Source organism: Carcharhinus amblyrhynchos, chromosome 1, assembly GCF_965287045.1.
Source record: "Carcharhinus amblyrhynchos chromosome 1, sCarAmb.v2.hapA, whole genome shotgun sequence".
NCBI lineage: Eukaryota > Metazoa > Chordata > Chondrichthyes > Carcharhiniformes > Carcharhinidae > Carcharhinus > Carcharhinus amblyrhynchos.
The window spans coordinates 170345094-170362329 of NC_137324.1; the positions used below are offsets into that span (position 1 = coordinate 170345094).

The 17236-nt window shown below is 42.3% G+C and overlaps 1 protein-coding gene across 1 annotated transcript in view; it reads right to left on the reverse strand.

Annotated features, from left to right (window-relative positions):
- The window catches only part of hadh (hydroxyacyl-CoA dehydrogenase), a 30445-nt gene extending 13535 nt beyond the window's left edge, over positions 1–16910 (reverse strand). The window contains exons 1-3 of the mRNA XM_080195268.1: positions 16642–16910; positions 7771–7899; positions 1003–1160 (exon numbers count right to left, since the gene is read on the reverse strand). Coding sequence (XP_080051394.1) covers positions 1003–1160; positions 7771–7899; positions 16642–16752 — 398 coding nt within the window. The 5' untranslated portion in view covers positions 16753–16910. The remainder of the gene's footprint in view (positions 1–1002; positions 1161–7770; positions 7900–16641) is intronic.
- Positions 16911–17236: the final 326 nt, after the last annotated feature.

The following is a 17236-nucleotide window of genomic DNA, read 5'->3' on the forward strand; positions in this document are numbered from 1 at the left end:
AAGTGTCCACACTTCGAAAGAATCAATAATTATTGACCAGAGAGTTATCAGCATAACTCTACTGTACAACAAAAATGAGCTGATTTGGAAAATGTTGGATTAACATCTGAGAACTTACAAGTTATTATGAGTTTACTGACGAACAACATTGGCATACCTAAAAGTCCCTTTTCCAATATTCTCTGTGGATCCATTAGTGACCACTTAGAAAAATATGCCAGGTACATCATTAAAGAACCAGTATTGTTTATGAGAGAGGTTTGAGCAAATAATCTAGGCTGAAACTCCTGACCATGTGGTGCACCAGCGGAAACAATGGCCGGAATTTTCCAGCCATTCACTCCCTGCCGCCACTGCATGGACAAAGAATTTGACGTTCAGCCAAAGACAGTGGGCAAGATTTTCCGGCCCTTCCCACTGGCAGGTTCCCCAGGAGTGGGATAGGCAAGTCACATAAAATGCTGTAGATATTCCGCTGAGTCAATGGCGAGCTGCTTCTGCTGACAAAAATCGCTGTTCAGTCTCTCCAATACGGCCGCATTTGCTATCCCACATTAGAATGGTGACTACATGGGCAGCACGGTGGCACAGTGGTTAGCACTGCTGCCTCACAACATCAGGGATCTGGATTCGATTCCCAGTTTGGATCACTGTCTGTGTGGAATTTGCACATTCTCCCTCTGTCTGCATGGGTTTCCTCCAGGTGCCCCAGTTTCCTCCCACAGTCCGAAAGATGTGCTGGTTAGGTGCATTGGCTATGCTAAATTCTCCCTCAGTTTATCTGAAAAGGCACTGGAGGGTGGTGACCAGGGGATTTTCACAGCAACTTCATTGCAGTGTTAACGTAAGTCTGTTTGTGACACTAATAAACTTTATATACTTCAGTAAGTACTTCTTTAGCTGTAAAGCATTTTGTGATGTCCCAAGATCCTGAAAGGCACCGTACAAATGCAACTCTTTCTGTATTTCACTGGGAAAATAAACTCTAATTCAAATACTTACTCTGGGGCAACTGTATCCAGCTTTTTAAAAAGTTCTTTTTTAACATTAACATTTTCCACAATTGCCTCTATGACTAGGTCTGTGCTCTGCACCGCAGAAGCAGGATCTGTCGAGACACTAATTCTCTGGAGAGTCTGCTGAACAAATTCTGCACCAGCCTAGGGATGGAAGAGAGCAGTGATTAAGATAAAATCCAGTTGTCCATCCAACTTACATTCATCATAATATTATTAGCAACCCTGTGATAATGTGCTGTGAATGAACAATTTTTAAAATAGGGTTACCCATTGCAGTACCATTTTAGAACATAAAGTTGCATCATTATCGAGGCAGCTTAATCAGAGGAGCTTTTTTCATACGGAGAGTAAAGTAACTGTCCCAATGCCTTGGTTGATTATTATTAATTATATAACCTCACACATTTCTCGATGCAAACAAAATCCTGAAATATTTGAAGTACTTCATGTTTTAAATCAAGAAATTCCCAGCCATAACATCTTCCTTTATACTCACTCTATCCAGAGGTGTTCTGATGGCCTCTCTTATTTCGGCAGCCCATGTACATCCTGTATTATCTTCATTCGACTACACTGAAGCTAGCTGTTCTGACAGGTATGGATGAGATTTGGAACTGCTGTCCTCCCACTACCTTTCTCTGCACATGTACCCACAAATCATCCCTGGATGTCGCCATAGCCCTGCTATCAGAACAGCTCCAGACACACGGACCCCAGAGTAATTAGTTGTACAGATAGGAAAATAAGTTACTACACTGAAATTAACTGTTTAGAGAGTGAAGATTTGTTGGCCTGTTCGAAAAAGAATTGTGGAGGATGCACTATCTAAAACTGCTGTTCAAGGCATTCCTTTCCCTCTAAGTGTCAAAAGCAAACAGAAAGAAATAGAAATCAGTCACTTTCATGAACTCCAGTTTGAACAGACTGTCCATTCACCGCCATCCCCAAAGTAGATACAATAGTGACTTTTAAGGAATGTCTTGACAAATACACGAAAAGGGTAAGAAAACCCCAGAAGGGTAGGGGGTTTTAGTTCATACCAAAATGTCACATACAAATGGCTCACACTAGATATTTGTTCCAATTCAGCCTGGTTGTTGAAAAATGAGGGTTAGACTAAAATCTGCAGCGGAAGTTTTAAAGTTTAATTATGGCTGTTCCGAAAAGCTCAATTTTCCCAAAATTCAAGCTTTGAAGTTTGAGATCAAAAGAAAAAAATACTGTCTAATATTTAGGCGAGACAGTCACAGCTATTACCACTCAATTCCACACATGGAGCACCATAATGAGTCCTAACAGGCTTTCATAAAAAGAAATCTGATTTATGATTACTTAATACATTGGTACCACAGAATAGTGCCACAGTAGGATGAAAGCTTATACATTTTCCACACAGCAAAATCCTAATTTTGGTCAGGTGTTGAGCAGTACAGGGAGAGAAGGGAAATAGATAAAGCTATTTTGTCATTTGTTATTTGAATGTGAAAGATGATGACAAAACCATATTTACTTCCTTATATCCAGCTTCTCTTTCCTCCCAAGATCATAAGAGTGCAGAAAGAGGCCATTTGGTCCATAGTGTCTGCACTGGCATCATGACTTAGTGCCATTCTCCTTTCTATTCAAGTAATCATCTAATGCTCTTTTGAATGCCTCGACTGAACCTTGAATGTGTCACTGCCTCCGACATCTGTGCCATTATCACACAAGGCCAATAAAACCTTCCATCTAATTGTGGTGCATTATCTCTTTGTATCCTCAGTGTAGCCTTCAAAACCATGGACCAGACCACCTTCGTGCCTACATACTCCTCCACTGTCTAGCTGTATGAGGCTACTTTCACTTTTTAGCTATCCGATCAGAGCCAGTGCAACTCTCCCAAAGAGTTTCTTCCTACCATTCACTGCCATTCCCAAAATAGATACAATAGTGACTTTTAAGGAATGTCTTGACAAATACATGAAAAAGGATGAGATTAGAGGGATATGGTCCTTGGAAGAGTAGGGGGTTTTAGTTCAGACGGGCAGCATGGTCAGTACAGGCTTGGAGGACCAAAGGACCTGTTCCTGTGCTGTAATTTTCTTTGTTTCCTAAAGAATCTAATTTTGGATCCTGCATCACCCTGAGCTACATGCTGCCTCTCAGATATAGGATTAATGCACACCATTAACACTCAGCCCAACCTCTCTCCAATCTCAAGCCATGTATTAACTCTATCAATATCAAGATGAGTATCCAACATCTAGTTTTGCCTGAGTCTTGACTGGCTCCAGTTAAACAAAATTACTCCATACCAAACTTATGTACCACTAATTCTTTTACCCTTCTTGCCATTGAGGAATTGGGGTGGGGAACCTGTGAAAGAGTAAGGAAACTGCCAGTTGTGGAGCACTGTGTCCAAATGAAAAAATAAAACATCTCTCCAAACCTCATCCCATACATACACCCTATTCATACCAATCCATCTCACCTATATCCCACACACACCCCTATTGTTTCCTCTTAACGCTATGTCATCCTATGCCCCCTACCCATCCCCATGGTCCCTCATACACTCATGCCACTTTAACCACCCTCAGGGTCCCTCATAAACGATTTCATGTTGCCACTCATGTCCATGGCCCTTTATTGGTCCAATGTCAACTTGATGCCAACTCATGTCAACCCATAACCTCCCTCCCAATCACCCCTTACCCATGCCCCTTCATTCCAACTCACCAAGCATTCACATCATGGGCAAAATTCAGGAGCCATGCTGACATAAAATAAAATTAGGTGCCTATTGATGTCAGCACTATTTTAAAAACACTCCACATTGATTTTTTAAAAATCAGTACATTGAAATTACTTCAACTGATTGCAACACAAATCCTATAATGATAGCTTATAATAGGCAAAATGAAATGTCAAACACTGATCTTTTTCTGAACTCCATACTTTTTAAAGAAAATTAAAGCCCAGCAGTGTTAAATCCCTTGACAGCATTGACAGTTCCAAGTAGATGTGACAGTTGACAACTTCATAGTTCTCTCACAGTGCCACTGCGTTTATGCACTTTTAACACACAATCGTGTATATTTTTAACAATCCTAAAAGGTATTTACCTCTCCCAAACAGTGCCTTACCTGTCCCAAAGTCTCCTGATACCCTAGCCATAGAGGTATCTAACCTTTCCAAAAATGTACCATCTCTTATTTGGTCTAATCTTTACCTGTCGGGTTTCACACTCCTAGCCCACCAAAAGCCCACTTCAATGGAAGCAGTTGATGAATTAAATGGCCAACTTTTTCTGTAAATTGCAAACTCGTCCTGGCTCCATTTACCTCCCTCTGAAAATAGGAAATGCCATATTCCCAAGTGGGACCTAGGATTTTCTGCCATTTCCACTATGTTTCAACATACAAGGAAGAGCCTCTCTGCCAGGGTGAAAATCTAGGCCCGTGTTTAAATTCATCCGCGGCCTTATCACTCCTACCGTGGGATTTTACAGTCTTGCTTGAGCGAGACTGAAAACTCCTACCTGCGGTCAACAGGCATTTCTGTTGTCTGTCACTCACCGACTCCTATTCTGTGGCGGGTGAGGCAGAAGAATTCCAGCGCTAATCTCGGAATTTCCTCCAGCACTGCAATTCACTTGTTCAAAACTCTCCATCCCTCTCACTTGAGTCTTATGGATTTTCCCTCTCTACAATTCATTATTCATTCACTTAGATCAAGTTCTCTGGAATGAAACTCTCTCTCTGTACACCTCTCAATTCTCTTTGAAAACTCTCCTTAAGAAAAGCTTCTTTCACCAAGCTTAAGGTCACCCCCAAAAATCTCTATTCTGGCTTCATATCAGTTTTTGCTATAGCTCTGAAATGCCTTGGAACACTCATCTGTGTTAAAAAGGTTATGGAAATGCAATTCTTCGTCAACAGTCAGTTTCATAACATAGACATTCTACACAGATATGCTGGTAACTTCAAGGGCTTATTCTGCATTACAGGTACTGACTTAGATGCAGTCCATATTTAGAATTATTCCTGTATAAAATGTTTTCCAATTATAGCACATTGAACCAAACATTTAGGTTAACATATTGACACATATCCGCTATAAAAGATGCTTCTCACTAGAGTAAAACAGTGGAAAACCAAATGGCTGATGCACTATCTTGTCATCATGTCTGTATAGCACACAAGAAACAATACTTTTCACTGTATGGTAATACACGTGATAATAATAAATCAAATCAAAATTGTGTGCATATAGGAATTATGATGCAGGATCAGCATTTTTTTCTGTTTCTATGAACTAATGTGGTACATAATCCCGATGGGACAACCAGTATTCTATCTGGATCCAGGGAAGGGGCAAGTCAATCTCTGGCCTGTGCTGAATTAGATAGTGGAGTTGGGGCACTATAACTTGCTTCATTACTATAATTAATTTCAGCGGAAGTCCTCCACAGTCAAATGACTCACCTGCATTCACCATTATGACGTACAAATGAAGAAGAGCACTGTGGAATTAAACTTTGAAGGAGATGACAGGAAAACAGAAAATTTACAGGGAAAATTAAAAATAGTTCTGATAGTGCAGTTGTGGACTTTACCAGTAGAGGGCTCCAATGCGCAACATAAAATTAATAACTTCAAATCATCTTCTCAACATTCAATAATGGTATGATTAGGGAATTCTAGAGTGGATAGGTTCAACTGTTTGCATGACAGATTTAGGAAAGAGGTTGATGCCTGATATCAAAGAGGAAATATTTAACAATTTTTCTAAACACACAGTGCTCTAAAATGTTATCTAAGTGGCTTTGCCTCATAATGGCTGGCAGAGACATGATGGGTCAAAAGGCCTTTTTTCGTGCTTTAGAACTCTATGATTTAATCAGTTGTGTCAAGTTAGTAGGATCTCTACCAAAGTGGTGGAAGGAAAGGTCTTTGTTCCCCTGGGTTAGTGGGAATTCTGGCTCCTGATCTGAAGTGTGTAAGTGTGCACATAAAAGGCAGTAATAGGCTCATCTGAGGTGTACAAAGCTACACTTTATCGCACTTACCTTCAATCTGATGACTAACAGATGAACAGCAATTTCAGCAACCAAAGCCTGTGGAATCATCTCCCATCAGAAGGGAAAGTGGGGGGGAGGGTGACAATTTAGTGTCAAGTGCAATGTAGTTTGTTTCGAACTACAATTTAAGCTGTCTAAGGCAGTCCTTAAAATTAAGACTGCAGATTGAATATACTTTACCTTAAATCCGAAAACAGAACAAACCAAAAACCGCACTTCTTTTTAAACTTCATCAATCTTTAGCACTGGAAGTCTAGTTGTTTGTCTGCACTGTTTACCTTGCAATTTTTGCAGAGAACGTGTCAAAAAGAAACTTCTTCTATTTATTATTCAGTGATGCATCTTATTTTTCTAACTGTTTTATTTACGTTGGACTATAGCTAGCCGTGGGCGAGTATAATGTAGGTTTATAAGCAGTATCTGAAAACCACAATTATCTGAAATCTGAAATGCAATTGGCTCCAAGGATTTTGGTTTCAAGGATACTCGACCTGCACATACAGAGGATTGCACCTGGCTTCTGAAAAGTTTGACTGCTACCGAAACTGGAAATGATGTCAACAACAGAACCAATATTGCTATGTTTCAGTGCAATGTTTGATTTCCATACTAGTGGGAAGTTGCACTGTTCCAACAGATTGGCAAAACGTAACCATTTAAAAAGAAACTACAGAATGATTAATTACCTTAAAATCAAATAAAGATTGGAAATGGCAATGGCAAGGTGTGGTGCTAATTGAATCACAGAATTAATAAGTACATAAGGAAGCCATTTGGCCCATCAAATCTACTGTCTCGAATAGCAATTCAGTGAATCGCCTTCCCCAGTTCTTTCCCCATTTCCTGGCAGTTTGCTTTCAGGTGTTGATTCAATTTCCTTCTGAATGCAACTTCTGAATCTACATCCAGCACCCTATCAGGCAGTGCATTCCAAATCCTAATCACCTACTGTGTACATCAGTTTTTTCCCACTGTTACCTTGTGTTCTTTTGCTTATCACCTTAAATCTGTGCCCTCTGGTTATCAACCCTTCAGGCAAGCAAAACACACTATTTGCTCTTTATAAATTTAAACATGATTATCCCCTTTGTCCTCTCTGTTCCAAAGAAGAATAATCCCGATTTCCCCATAACTGTAATCTCTCATCCCGGAACTACTGTGGTAAATCAATTTGTACAGATATAACAGCGTGAGTTTAAAAAGTATGGTCCAGGATGGGTCCTGAAAGTGAGAATTAAAAGACCAGTTTTTAATAACTATGTCAATGAACAACTGACATTTAGACTGGAATTTTACCAGCTTGCCCACCCCGCAATCAGAGTGGGTGAGGCTCACAGAATGGAAATTCCCGTTGGCCTCGGGCGAGATTTTATGATCTCGCCTGAGCGTGGTCGTAAAATCCCACCCTTAGTGGCATGGTTTCCATTTTCAATTAGATCTGATGGACAATCATACAGATCCCACAGACGAGTAAAATTGAATGTTGTTGGATTACAGGAGTCTCAGGAAACATTGTAGAGAATCCGCTTATTTCACTTTCATACCCAAGTGACATGGAAATATATAATCAAATTTTGAAAGAATATTATTTGACAAGATGTCACTGAAGTGATCAGAGTCAACACATACTAAAATGTTTGTTGAATTAGCATGCCAACCTTACAAAGTTCATTAATGCCAAAGCATCACCTCAGGCTTATCAACAAACTTCTTCTTGCTTATACGCCCAATGCTGTCTCCAATTTTCTTCAATGATTTCTTCAAGATATCTTCAGCCTGATCCACCAGTATCACAGTGTGTCCCGCTCCAGCAGCTACCTAATGGAAATAGAAACCCCAGAATATGAGCTCTTCCAACTCAGAACGTCTGTTATAAACTACGTCCAGAGGCCGGACTGAACAAGAACTCCAGAATCAAACAAGGGAGAATGTTGTGTTCAATTTTACAGGGACAGGTGACAAAATGCATTTAAAAAGGTGCAACTGAAGTGAAAATATAGGGATTTGCATAGAAACATAGAAGCAGAAGGAGGCCATTCAGCCCTTTGAGCCTGCTCCACCGTTCATTACGATCATCCAACTCAACAGCCTGATCCCATCTTCCCCCATATCCTTTGATCCCTTTCACCTCAAGTGCGATATCTAATTGCTTCTTAAATACATTCAAATGTTTTGGCCTCAACTACTTTCTGTGAATTCCATAGGCTGACCACTCTTGGTGACAAAATTTCTCTTCATCTCTGTCCTAAACAGAGATGGATACTTCTGTATACTTAAGAGTGGTTTACTTGGGGATGCGTGGAACATTCTTCTTAGATCTACTCTTGGCCACCAAGACAAGTAGGTCAAGTTGGGAAATTCCTGCCTTGGTAAAAAGTACTGATACCCACAACTTTTGTGTGCGGGGATAGAATCAGGCCTGTTTATCCCTGAAGGACAACTTCAACGACTATGTGTCTGAGATGTCCACTAAACATGGACAATATGATAGGCACATGCCACAGGGTTTCAAAGTGTGCAGAACATGGTGTGGTCGACTCCTTATTGTTCAAATATGTTGAAAGAATAAATAATTTCATCGTTTTCTGTGGATCCTGTTATGTCTAAAGATCAGCTTGGGCGCCCACAGAAATGGCAGTCCATGTTGCCATTGTTGGAGGAATACAGTAAAACATTTACAAAACGAAATGTATCCTTTCACCACAATAGTTGATTTCAGATATTAGTGTAAAAGTTGCCAATTAGCTTCAGGCATTATTTTGTGTCAAAATTGTAAAGAGAAACACCTCTTAAAAAGTACAAAAAGCACAGATTGGTACAAGATAAGCCTAAAGAGCTTAATGAACTTGTCTGGTATTATTTCAAACACTATGTTTACTTCTGGTAACTTCATTATGTGCTTTGGAAAGGGTGTAAATAAAAGCAAAGAGAATGATTTGAGGTGATACAGCATTTTCATGGTGGAAGATGAGCAAAGTTTATATTCTAGTGTCTAGTATATCCACACAATAAAGGTTTTAAGGTTGAGGTGAACCCAGAAGAAAACATGTTAAAGTGAGTTTGACCACGGCGGAATGTCAAATTCAACAAGGGTAAATTGAAAACAGATTTTAAAAAAATCTTTGCTGAAAGGAGTACAAATGTTTGGAATTATCTATCAGGTGACAAGAGATTATTGAGATGTTGAAATGCAGTTGAAATGCTGGAGGGATCAGGACTGAAGAGGAAAATGTTTTTTTCTTTAACTCTGACATCTGCAATTTCGAACTGTTACTCTACACCGATATCACTTGCAATCAGAACATTATGAATTCACGTTCTACTCCAGGAGTTCCAGACACAACCTACACTGAAACTTTAATGTTGTACAGAGAAATTACTATACTATTTAAGATTGCATTCATTAGTTGAGAGGGGGGACATTAAACAGAGCAACTATATGCCAATTCCTTAGAGACAGTGACTAGTCTGAAACTCCCTAGTGGTACGGCCAAGTCATTCCTCCCTTAAGCAATGCTATGAAAAAGCAAACCAACTGAACTGATAAGGTGATAGACAAGTGCAAAGTTTGTTTATTCTCCCCATTACACTCAAGTCAGCACCACAGCATTGTGAAATAAAGATCAAAATATTGTGAAAGAAAGACCAAAATACACAGGCAAACATTCAAAAATGCAAACAAACTTGAGATAAGATTAAAGTTCAAAGTGGTCATAGTTTTTTCCACCTGGAATTCTGCATGCTGTGACAGGATTAAATGATACATAGAAAATAAATTACATCCCTGATTAATATTTTATATACCAAAGGTAAACACTGCACATAGAAACCAGAAGCAGGAATAGGCCATTTGACCTTTCAAGTCTGCTATGCCATTCATTTTGATCATGGCTGATCATCAAATTCAATATCCTGATTCCCCCCTTCCTCCCATATCCCTTGATCCCTTTAGCCCCAAGAGCTTTATCTAATTTCTTCTTGAAATCAGACAATATTTTGGCCTCAATTACATTTTGTGGTAGTAAATTCCACACATTCACACCCTCTGGGTGAGGAAATTTCTCCTCAGTTCAGTTCTAAAAAGGTTTATCCCTTATCCTCAAACTATGACTCCTAGTTCTGAACTCCCCCACCTTTGAGAACATTCATTGCATACTGAAGACTCAATTTTTATTTCTAATTAATTGAGCAAAACTCTTGATAACTGGGGATCAATACATTCTTACAATGAAATTTGATTCGGGGCTATTAGATGAATGCATCGATATTTGTTTGCTAGTATCTGATCATCCAACATCACAAAAAAAAGATAAATGCAGAAAATGCTCCAAATACTCAGCAACTCTGACAGTTTCTAAGGAGGGAGAAATTAATTTTGCGTTCCAAGTTAAGGTTGTTTCATCAAGTTCTGATGAAAGATCATAAATCTGAAATGTTATCTCTGTGAAGAGGGAACAAACATCTCTTTCTCAGATGTTGCCAGATCTACAGGAGTTTTTCAAGAATTCTCAGTTAATTTTTCTCTTTCTCGGTCCTCCCCGCCCTGGTGGCAAATGCCAGGTCTTTATATGCATAATCTGTATCTTGATACAGATTATGCATATAAAGCACACCAATTTGCCATATTCTCTGCCTGCCATGTAATAATCTATTGTGAGCAACTTTTTCAGAAATAATGGCAAAAATCTAGCTCCTTGAGTCTCAAATGATGTCTGCCATTTCACACCATAATTAAAGATAGGTACAAGTGTCTCAAAACTAGCAACCTCAGGATCAAATAACTCCATGGCTGATTTTGGATGGAGTTTGAGTCAAAGGCCAATCAAATCACACAGACAGTGCGAATGGAAGGTGCATAAAGCTGATAATTAGTCAATGTGCCACCACAACAATGCAGCTCCTAGCTGGTGAGTTACTTTGCTCATCTAATAATAGTAAAAGTTTTGCATAACTGCTTAAAGAAAAAGTCCAGCTTCTGGACTTCACCGATAAGCGGATTAGAGACACTGACCAGAATTCCCTGGTCTCACATACCCCACTGCCAGCGAGAACGGAGAATTTGACGTTTAGCCAAATCTCCATTCGCTACAGAGGGACCAGAAAATCCACAGAATTCCAGCCACCGTACCTACACCATAAATCTTTTTACTGTGTGCTATTATAATGATCCCCATTTTCCTCATTAATTAAATTTAATCAATGGAAATAATCAGTTTGATTTGAATCACACTCCTCGTCTTTAGATCCTTCTTGCTATTCAGTGTTCAAATTATTTCAATGCAATGATCATGTTATGTGGGAATACCCAGATATACTTTTCTATACCTTTCCAATTTCCTTATCGATCATCCCCAGTTTAACTGTGGGTAGTCTACCTTGTAGGCACGAATGTTCAATCCATATTTTAAACTGATTGGATTTGCTATTTCAAGCAACCCCTATCAATACTTCATTAGTTCTCCCAATCAATCAGTTAGTGCTCTGCTCATTTTGAGTTCAACTTTTAAAGTTACCCAGACACTTTCAGAAATTGAATTCAGGGTGCATGTGGAAGACTGGGCACTAATGAATCCAATTTTCCCTCTTTTGACCTTTATCCATTCTATCTTTATACCCTTCATCAGACCTTAACTGCTGCTTACTCTTCCCAGTAAAGATTGCTAATAACACTCTCAATTCCAACTCTTTGCAAATGTCAGTAATCTTTTGTCCTTCATCCTGACAATTTTATCAGTTTGTTTCACTGCAGGCCTGGCTCAAACTGATCATTTCGTCACAGGTTATTTTCCTGCTTCTAATGTCAGATTTCGAAATTTCTGAATCATCAGCAAAGCTATTGCTTTGGTTATTTTTGAACAACAAGTTCTTGCTTCTGCTTTTGATTTCCCTACTTTTTTTTATCCACACAAGTGACTAATTCCCTGGGTTCTGAAGATAGCAAAACCAACTTGATTCTTAACTGTTCTTTTCAAAAAGAAATTAGGTCTTTTGATCCTTAATACAATTTTGGGCATGCACCCTCAGAAACCGGGTATGTCTGTGGCACTTACATCATATGGGAGATTATGAGATGTGAGCTGTAAGATGTCTGCCATGCAACAGGGCTTCACATGGTGTGTGTTTAATGTGAGGTATTGAGTTCATTTAAACAACTGCACACCAGGGATGAAGAGAAAGGAAGAAAGAGAATGGAGGCTTTTTGAGGGCTATGAGAGAGGCTGAAAAATATCAAAAGCTGGTCAAACTTTGTGCAATCATCGTGTGCCCAAATCAAAGCGGTACGGCGGTACAATGGTTAGTACTGCTGCCTCACAGGATCCCGTGTTCGATTCCAGCCTTGGGTGACCATCACTGTGGAGTTTGCACATCATCATCTGCTGGATTCCGGGGAAGTGCCGGAAGATTGGAAAATGGCTAATGTTACGCCGTTGTTTAAGAAGGGTGCCAGGCAAAAGGCAGGGAATTATAGGCCGGTTAGTTTAATGTCTGTTGTAGGTAAAATGTTAGAATCCGTCATCAAGGAGGAAATAACGAGGCATCTTGAGGGGAATTGCTTGATAGAGCAGACGCAGCACGATTTCGTTAAGGGGAAGTCGTGTCTGACAAATTTATTGGAGTTCTATGAGGATGTGTCTAGGGCGGTGGATAGAAGAGAGCTGGTGGATGTGGTCTTTCTTGATTTTCAGAAGGCGTTTGACAAGGTGCCTCACAAGAGGTTATTGCAGAAGGTAAGGGGGCATGGAGTTGGGGGTAGGGTGTTAGCGTGGATAGAGGATTGGCTGTCAAATAGGAGGCAGAGAGTGGGGGTCAATGGGTGCTATTCGGATTGACGGTTGGTGACTAGTGGAGTGCCCCAGGGATCGGTGCTGGGGCCTCAGCTATTTACCATTTATATAGATGATCTGGAGGAGGGAACCGAGTGTACGGTGTCGAAATTTGCTAATGACACAAAGATAAGTGGAAAAGCAAATTGTGCGGAGGGTGTAGGAAGTCTGCAGAGGCAGCTAGATAGGCTGAGCGAGTGGGCGAGGACCTGGCAGATGGAATACAATGTTGGCAAGTGTGAGGTTATCCACTTTGGCAGGAATAATAGTAGGAGGGACTACTATTTAAAGGGAAAAAAGCTGCAGCATGCTACGGTGCAGAGGGACCTGGGGGTCCTTGTGCATGAGTCGCAAAAACCCAGCCTGCAGGTGCAGCAGGTAATCAGGAAGGCAGATGGGATGCTGGCCTTCATAGCGAGGGAGATTGAATATAAAAGTAGGGAGGTCTTGCTGCAACTGTACAGGGAACTGGTGAGGCCACAGCTGGAGTACTGTGTGCAGTTTTGGTCACCGCACTTGCGCAAGGATATTTTGGCCTTGGAGGGAGTGCAGGGGAGGTTCACTAGGCTGATACCAGAGTTGAGGGGGTTGAACTATGAAGAGAGGCTGAATAGACTGGGCTTGTACTCGTTGGAGTTTAGAAGGATGAGGGGGGATCTTATTGAGACGTATAAGATGATGAAGGGGATGGATAGGGTAGAGGTGGAGAGGTTCTTCCTGCTTAGAAAGGACAGCAGGACTAGAGGGCACAGCCTCAAGATAAAGGGGGGGGGGGGGGGGGGGGGGGGCAGTTTAGAACGGAGTTGAGGAGGAACTTCTTCACTCAAAGGGTGGTGAAACTCTGGAATTCTCTGCCCATTGAAGTGGTGGAGGCTACCTCGCTAAATATATTTAAGACGCGGGTAGATAGGTTTTTCGTAGGCAAGGGGATTAAGGGTTATGGGGAGAAAGTGGGAAAGTGGAACTGAGCCACTTCAGATCAGCCATGATCTTATTGAATGGCGGGGCAGGCTCGAAAGGCTAGATGGCCTACTCCTGCTCCTATTTCTTATGTTCTTATCATAGCAGCAATCCCTCTCCAAAGTTGTGAATGAAGCATTTTAGGAGCCAAATGCTGCTCAACACCACCCAGGATAAGGCAGTTTGCTTAATTGACACTATACTGGACAATCCAAAGATGAGCTGAGGCTGCAAAGTTGTGGTTTTTGAGGAGAATAACAAAGATATCACAAGTCACACTACCAATGAAGAGCTGTTAATAAAATCTAAACCCAGAAGAATCCTGCTGACCAGGATCAGGAGGAGACAGTTGGAGTTTCTTGGGCACGTAATACGAAAATATGATGTGGAAAGTCTGATGCTGGTGGGAAATGATGGTAAATAAGATCCACGTAGATAAAGAACGACTTTCCAAAGAGCCCTCGCAAACTGGATGAATGTACCAGCAGAGCACGTCTCCAGAGCAAGATTAACACGGAGATCCATGATTGCCAATGCCCTCTCAGGGCATGAAGAGAGAGAGAGAAGAGCAGTATCCACCATCTTATACACCCATTCCCACTCCAGCAGTGGTGCAACTTAGCTGCACTGAGCACCATCGCCCAGGCCTCTTCACCAGCATCTCCACCACCCAGAAGGCCAGAGGCAGCAGGCCACGTTGGAGAAGCCTGACCAACTTGCCACCCATCCTGCCTCGGGCCAGGCATTGTCATTCCTGCACCATTGCTGGTTCGAGGATCTGCTGAGCAGCATCTTCCAACCAGCGGGCTACAGCAGCTGTAGCAAGATGGCCACTGCAATGGCCACCACCTTCTCCAGAAGAGGGGCAGAGATGGGGGCTGGCCCTCCAGTCAAAGATCTCTCTTCCACCTTCTTCAATCAGGGAAAAAGATACAAAAGTTTGAAATCACATACCAACCGACTCAACAACAGCTTCTTCTCTCCTGCCATCAGACTATTGAGTGGACCTGCCTTATATTAAGTTGATCTTCCTCTACACCCTAGCTATGATTATGACACTACTTTCTGCACTCTCCTTTCCTTCTCTTCTATGTACTCTATGAACAGTATGCTTTGTCTGTATCACGTGCAAGAAACAATACTTTTCACTGTGTCCCAATACATCAAATCAAATGTAGCAAGAATAAATCAAGGTTTGGGGACTGCAAGTTCTGCCTTGGGTGCAAGACTACATATTTGGCAAAAGAAGTTGCAAATACTTGTCGATAATCTGAGGCGAAAGATACATAAGAAAGATGTATCTCTGATTTATTGTCACATGTACTGTGATATAGTGAAAAGTATTGCTTCCTGCACCCTGTACAAAGCATACTGTTTATAGAGAAGGAAAGAAGGTGCAGAATGTTGGTTACAGTCATAGTTAGGGTGTAGAGAAAGATCAGCTTAACATAAGGTAGGTCCATTCAGAATGTCTGATGGCAGTAGGGAAGAAACTGTTCTTGAGTCAGTTGGCACGTGACCTCAGACTTCTGTATCTTTTCCCCGAAGTAAGAAAGTGGAAGAGAGCATGTCCCGGGTGAGTGGGGTCCTCGATTATGCTGGATTCCTTTCCGAGGCAGCGAAAAACGTCGATGGAGTTAGTGGACTGGAGGCTGGTTTGCATGGTGGACTGGGCTTCATTCACAACTCTTCGTAGTTTCTTGCAACCTTGGACTAGTGCGATGACAATAATCTCTCCCTCAATGTCAACAAAATGGAGATTGTCATCGACTTCAGGAAGTGTCGTGGAGGACATGCCTTTGTCTACATCAATGGGATGAAGTAGAAATGGTCGAGAGCTTCAGGATTTTAGGTGTCCAGATCACCAACAACCTGTCCTGGTCCCTCCGTGCCGTAGTTCAAAAAGCCCACCAACACCTCTACTTTCTCAGAAGACTAAGGAAATTTGGCATGTCAGCTACAACTCTCACCAACTCTTACAGATGCACCACAGAAAGCGTTATTTCTGGTTGTATCACAGCTTGGTATGGCTCCTGCTCTGCCCAAGACCACAAGGAACTACAAAGGGTCACGAACGTAGCCCAATCCACCATGCAAACCAGCCTCCCATCCACTGACTCTATCTACACTTTGTGCTGCCTCAGCAAAACAGCCAGCAAAGACCCCACACAGTCTGGACATTCTCTCTTCCACCAGGAAAACAAAAGTCTGAGGTCACCTACCAACCCACTCAAGAGCAGCTTCTTCCCTGCTGCTGTCAGGAATGGACTTACCTCGCATTAGGTTGATCTTTCACTACACCCTAGCTATGACTGCAACGCCACACTCTGCACCCTCTCCTTTCCTTCTCTATGAACGGTATGCTTTGTCACGCAAGAAACAATGCTTTTCACTGTATATTAATACATGTGCCAATAATACACCAAACCGGAACAGTAGCCATGCCACGCTATGATACAATCGGAAAGGACGCGTTCTGTTTGCAAAAAGAAGTTGCAAACACTTGTAGAGATCGAAGGCACACAAAAAAGATATCTGGCCGCCAGTTGTTGTTGTAATTGGGGGCGGGAGAGGGGCCGCCATTTCGAACGTTACCCCCACCCCCGATGCCGCTAACATTTCAAATCCCAACCGCCCCCCAACCCCGCGCGGCCCACGCAGCCGCACCAGCGCTCACAGGGGGGAAAGCTGTGCCCGCGAGCTGCCCCCTCGCGCGCAGGCCTTGAGCCGGGTAGGGGACTGAACCACGCCTCCCGCTCCCGGAGCCCCACTTTACCTGAGCGATGCCAGCTCCCATCAGGCCGCCGCCGATCACCGTGACGTGCTTGACGGCCAAACTCTTGGTGGAGGACATGGACCGCACGAACTGGTGGGTGACAAACGCCATGCTCCCGACTCCACTTTCCCAAGCCCCTAACCGGCTGCTTGTAATCTGGGAGAGGCACACCTGCCCTGTCAATCAGTGAAGAGAGGCGGGGGAGTCGGAAACAGCCCCTAATTAATCTGTCATTGTGAAGGGACTGGTCTGTCCAGTTTTCTCAACCTAGATAGCTCAATCCTGTGGGCGGAGCTTTACACCTGTCAATCATTTCAGGAGCGAGCTCTTCACCTGTCAAGAATTGCCGGGGGTGGAGCTTGCCGTCCTGTCATTATCCAGGGCGGAGTTCGCAAGTTTGTCGGTCATGTGGGCGGAGCTAATCGCCCTGTCAATCATTGCAGGGGAGCTTGCGGCACTGTCAATCATGTGGGCGGAGCTCACCGCCATGTCAGTCATTGTCCGGGACTGAGCGTACCTCACTGTCAACGGTATGGGCGGGGCTCACTGCCATGTCAATCAATGGCTGAGGCGCGACTCGACGTGGCTCAATCGT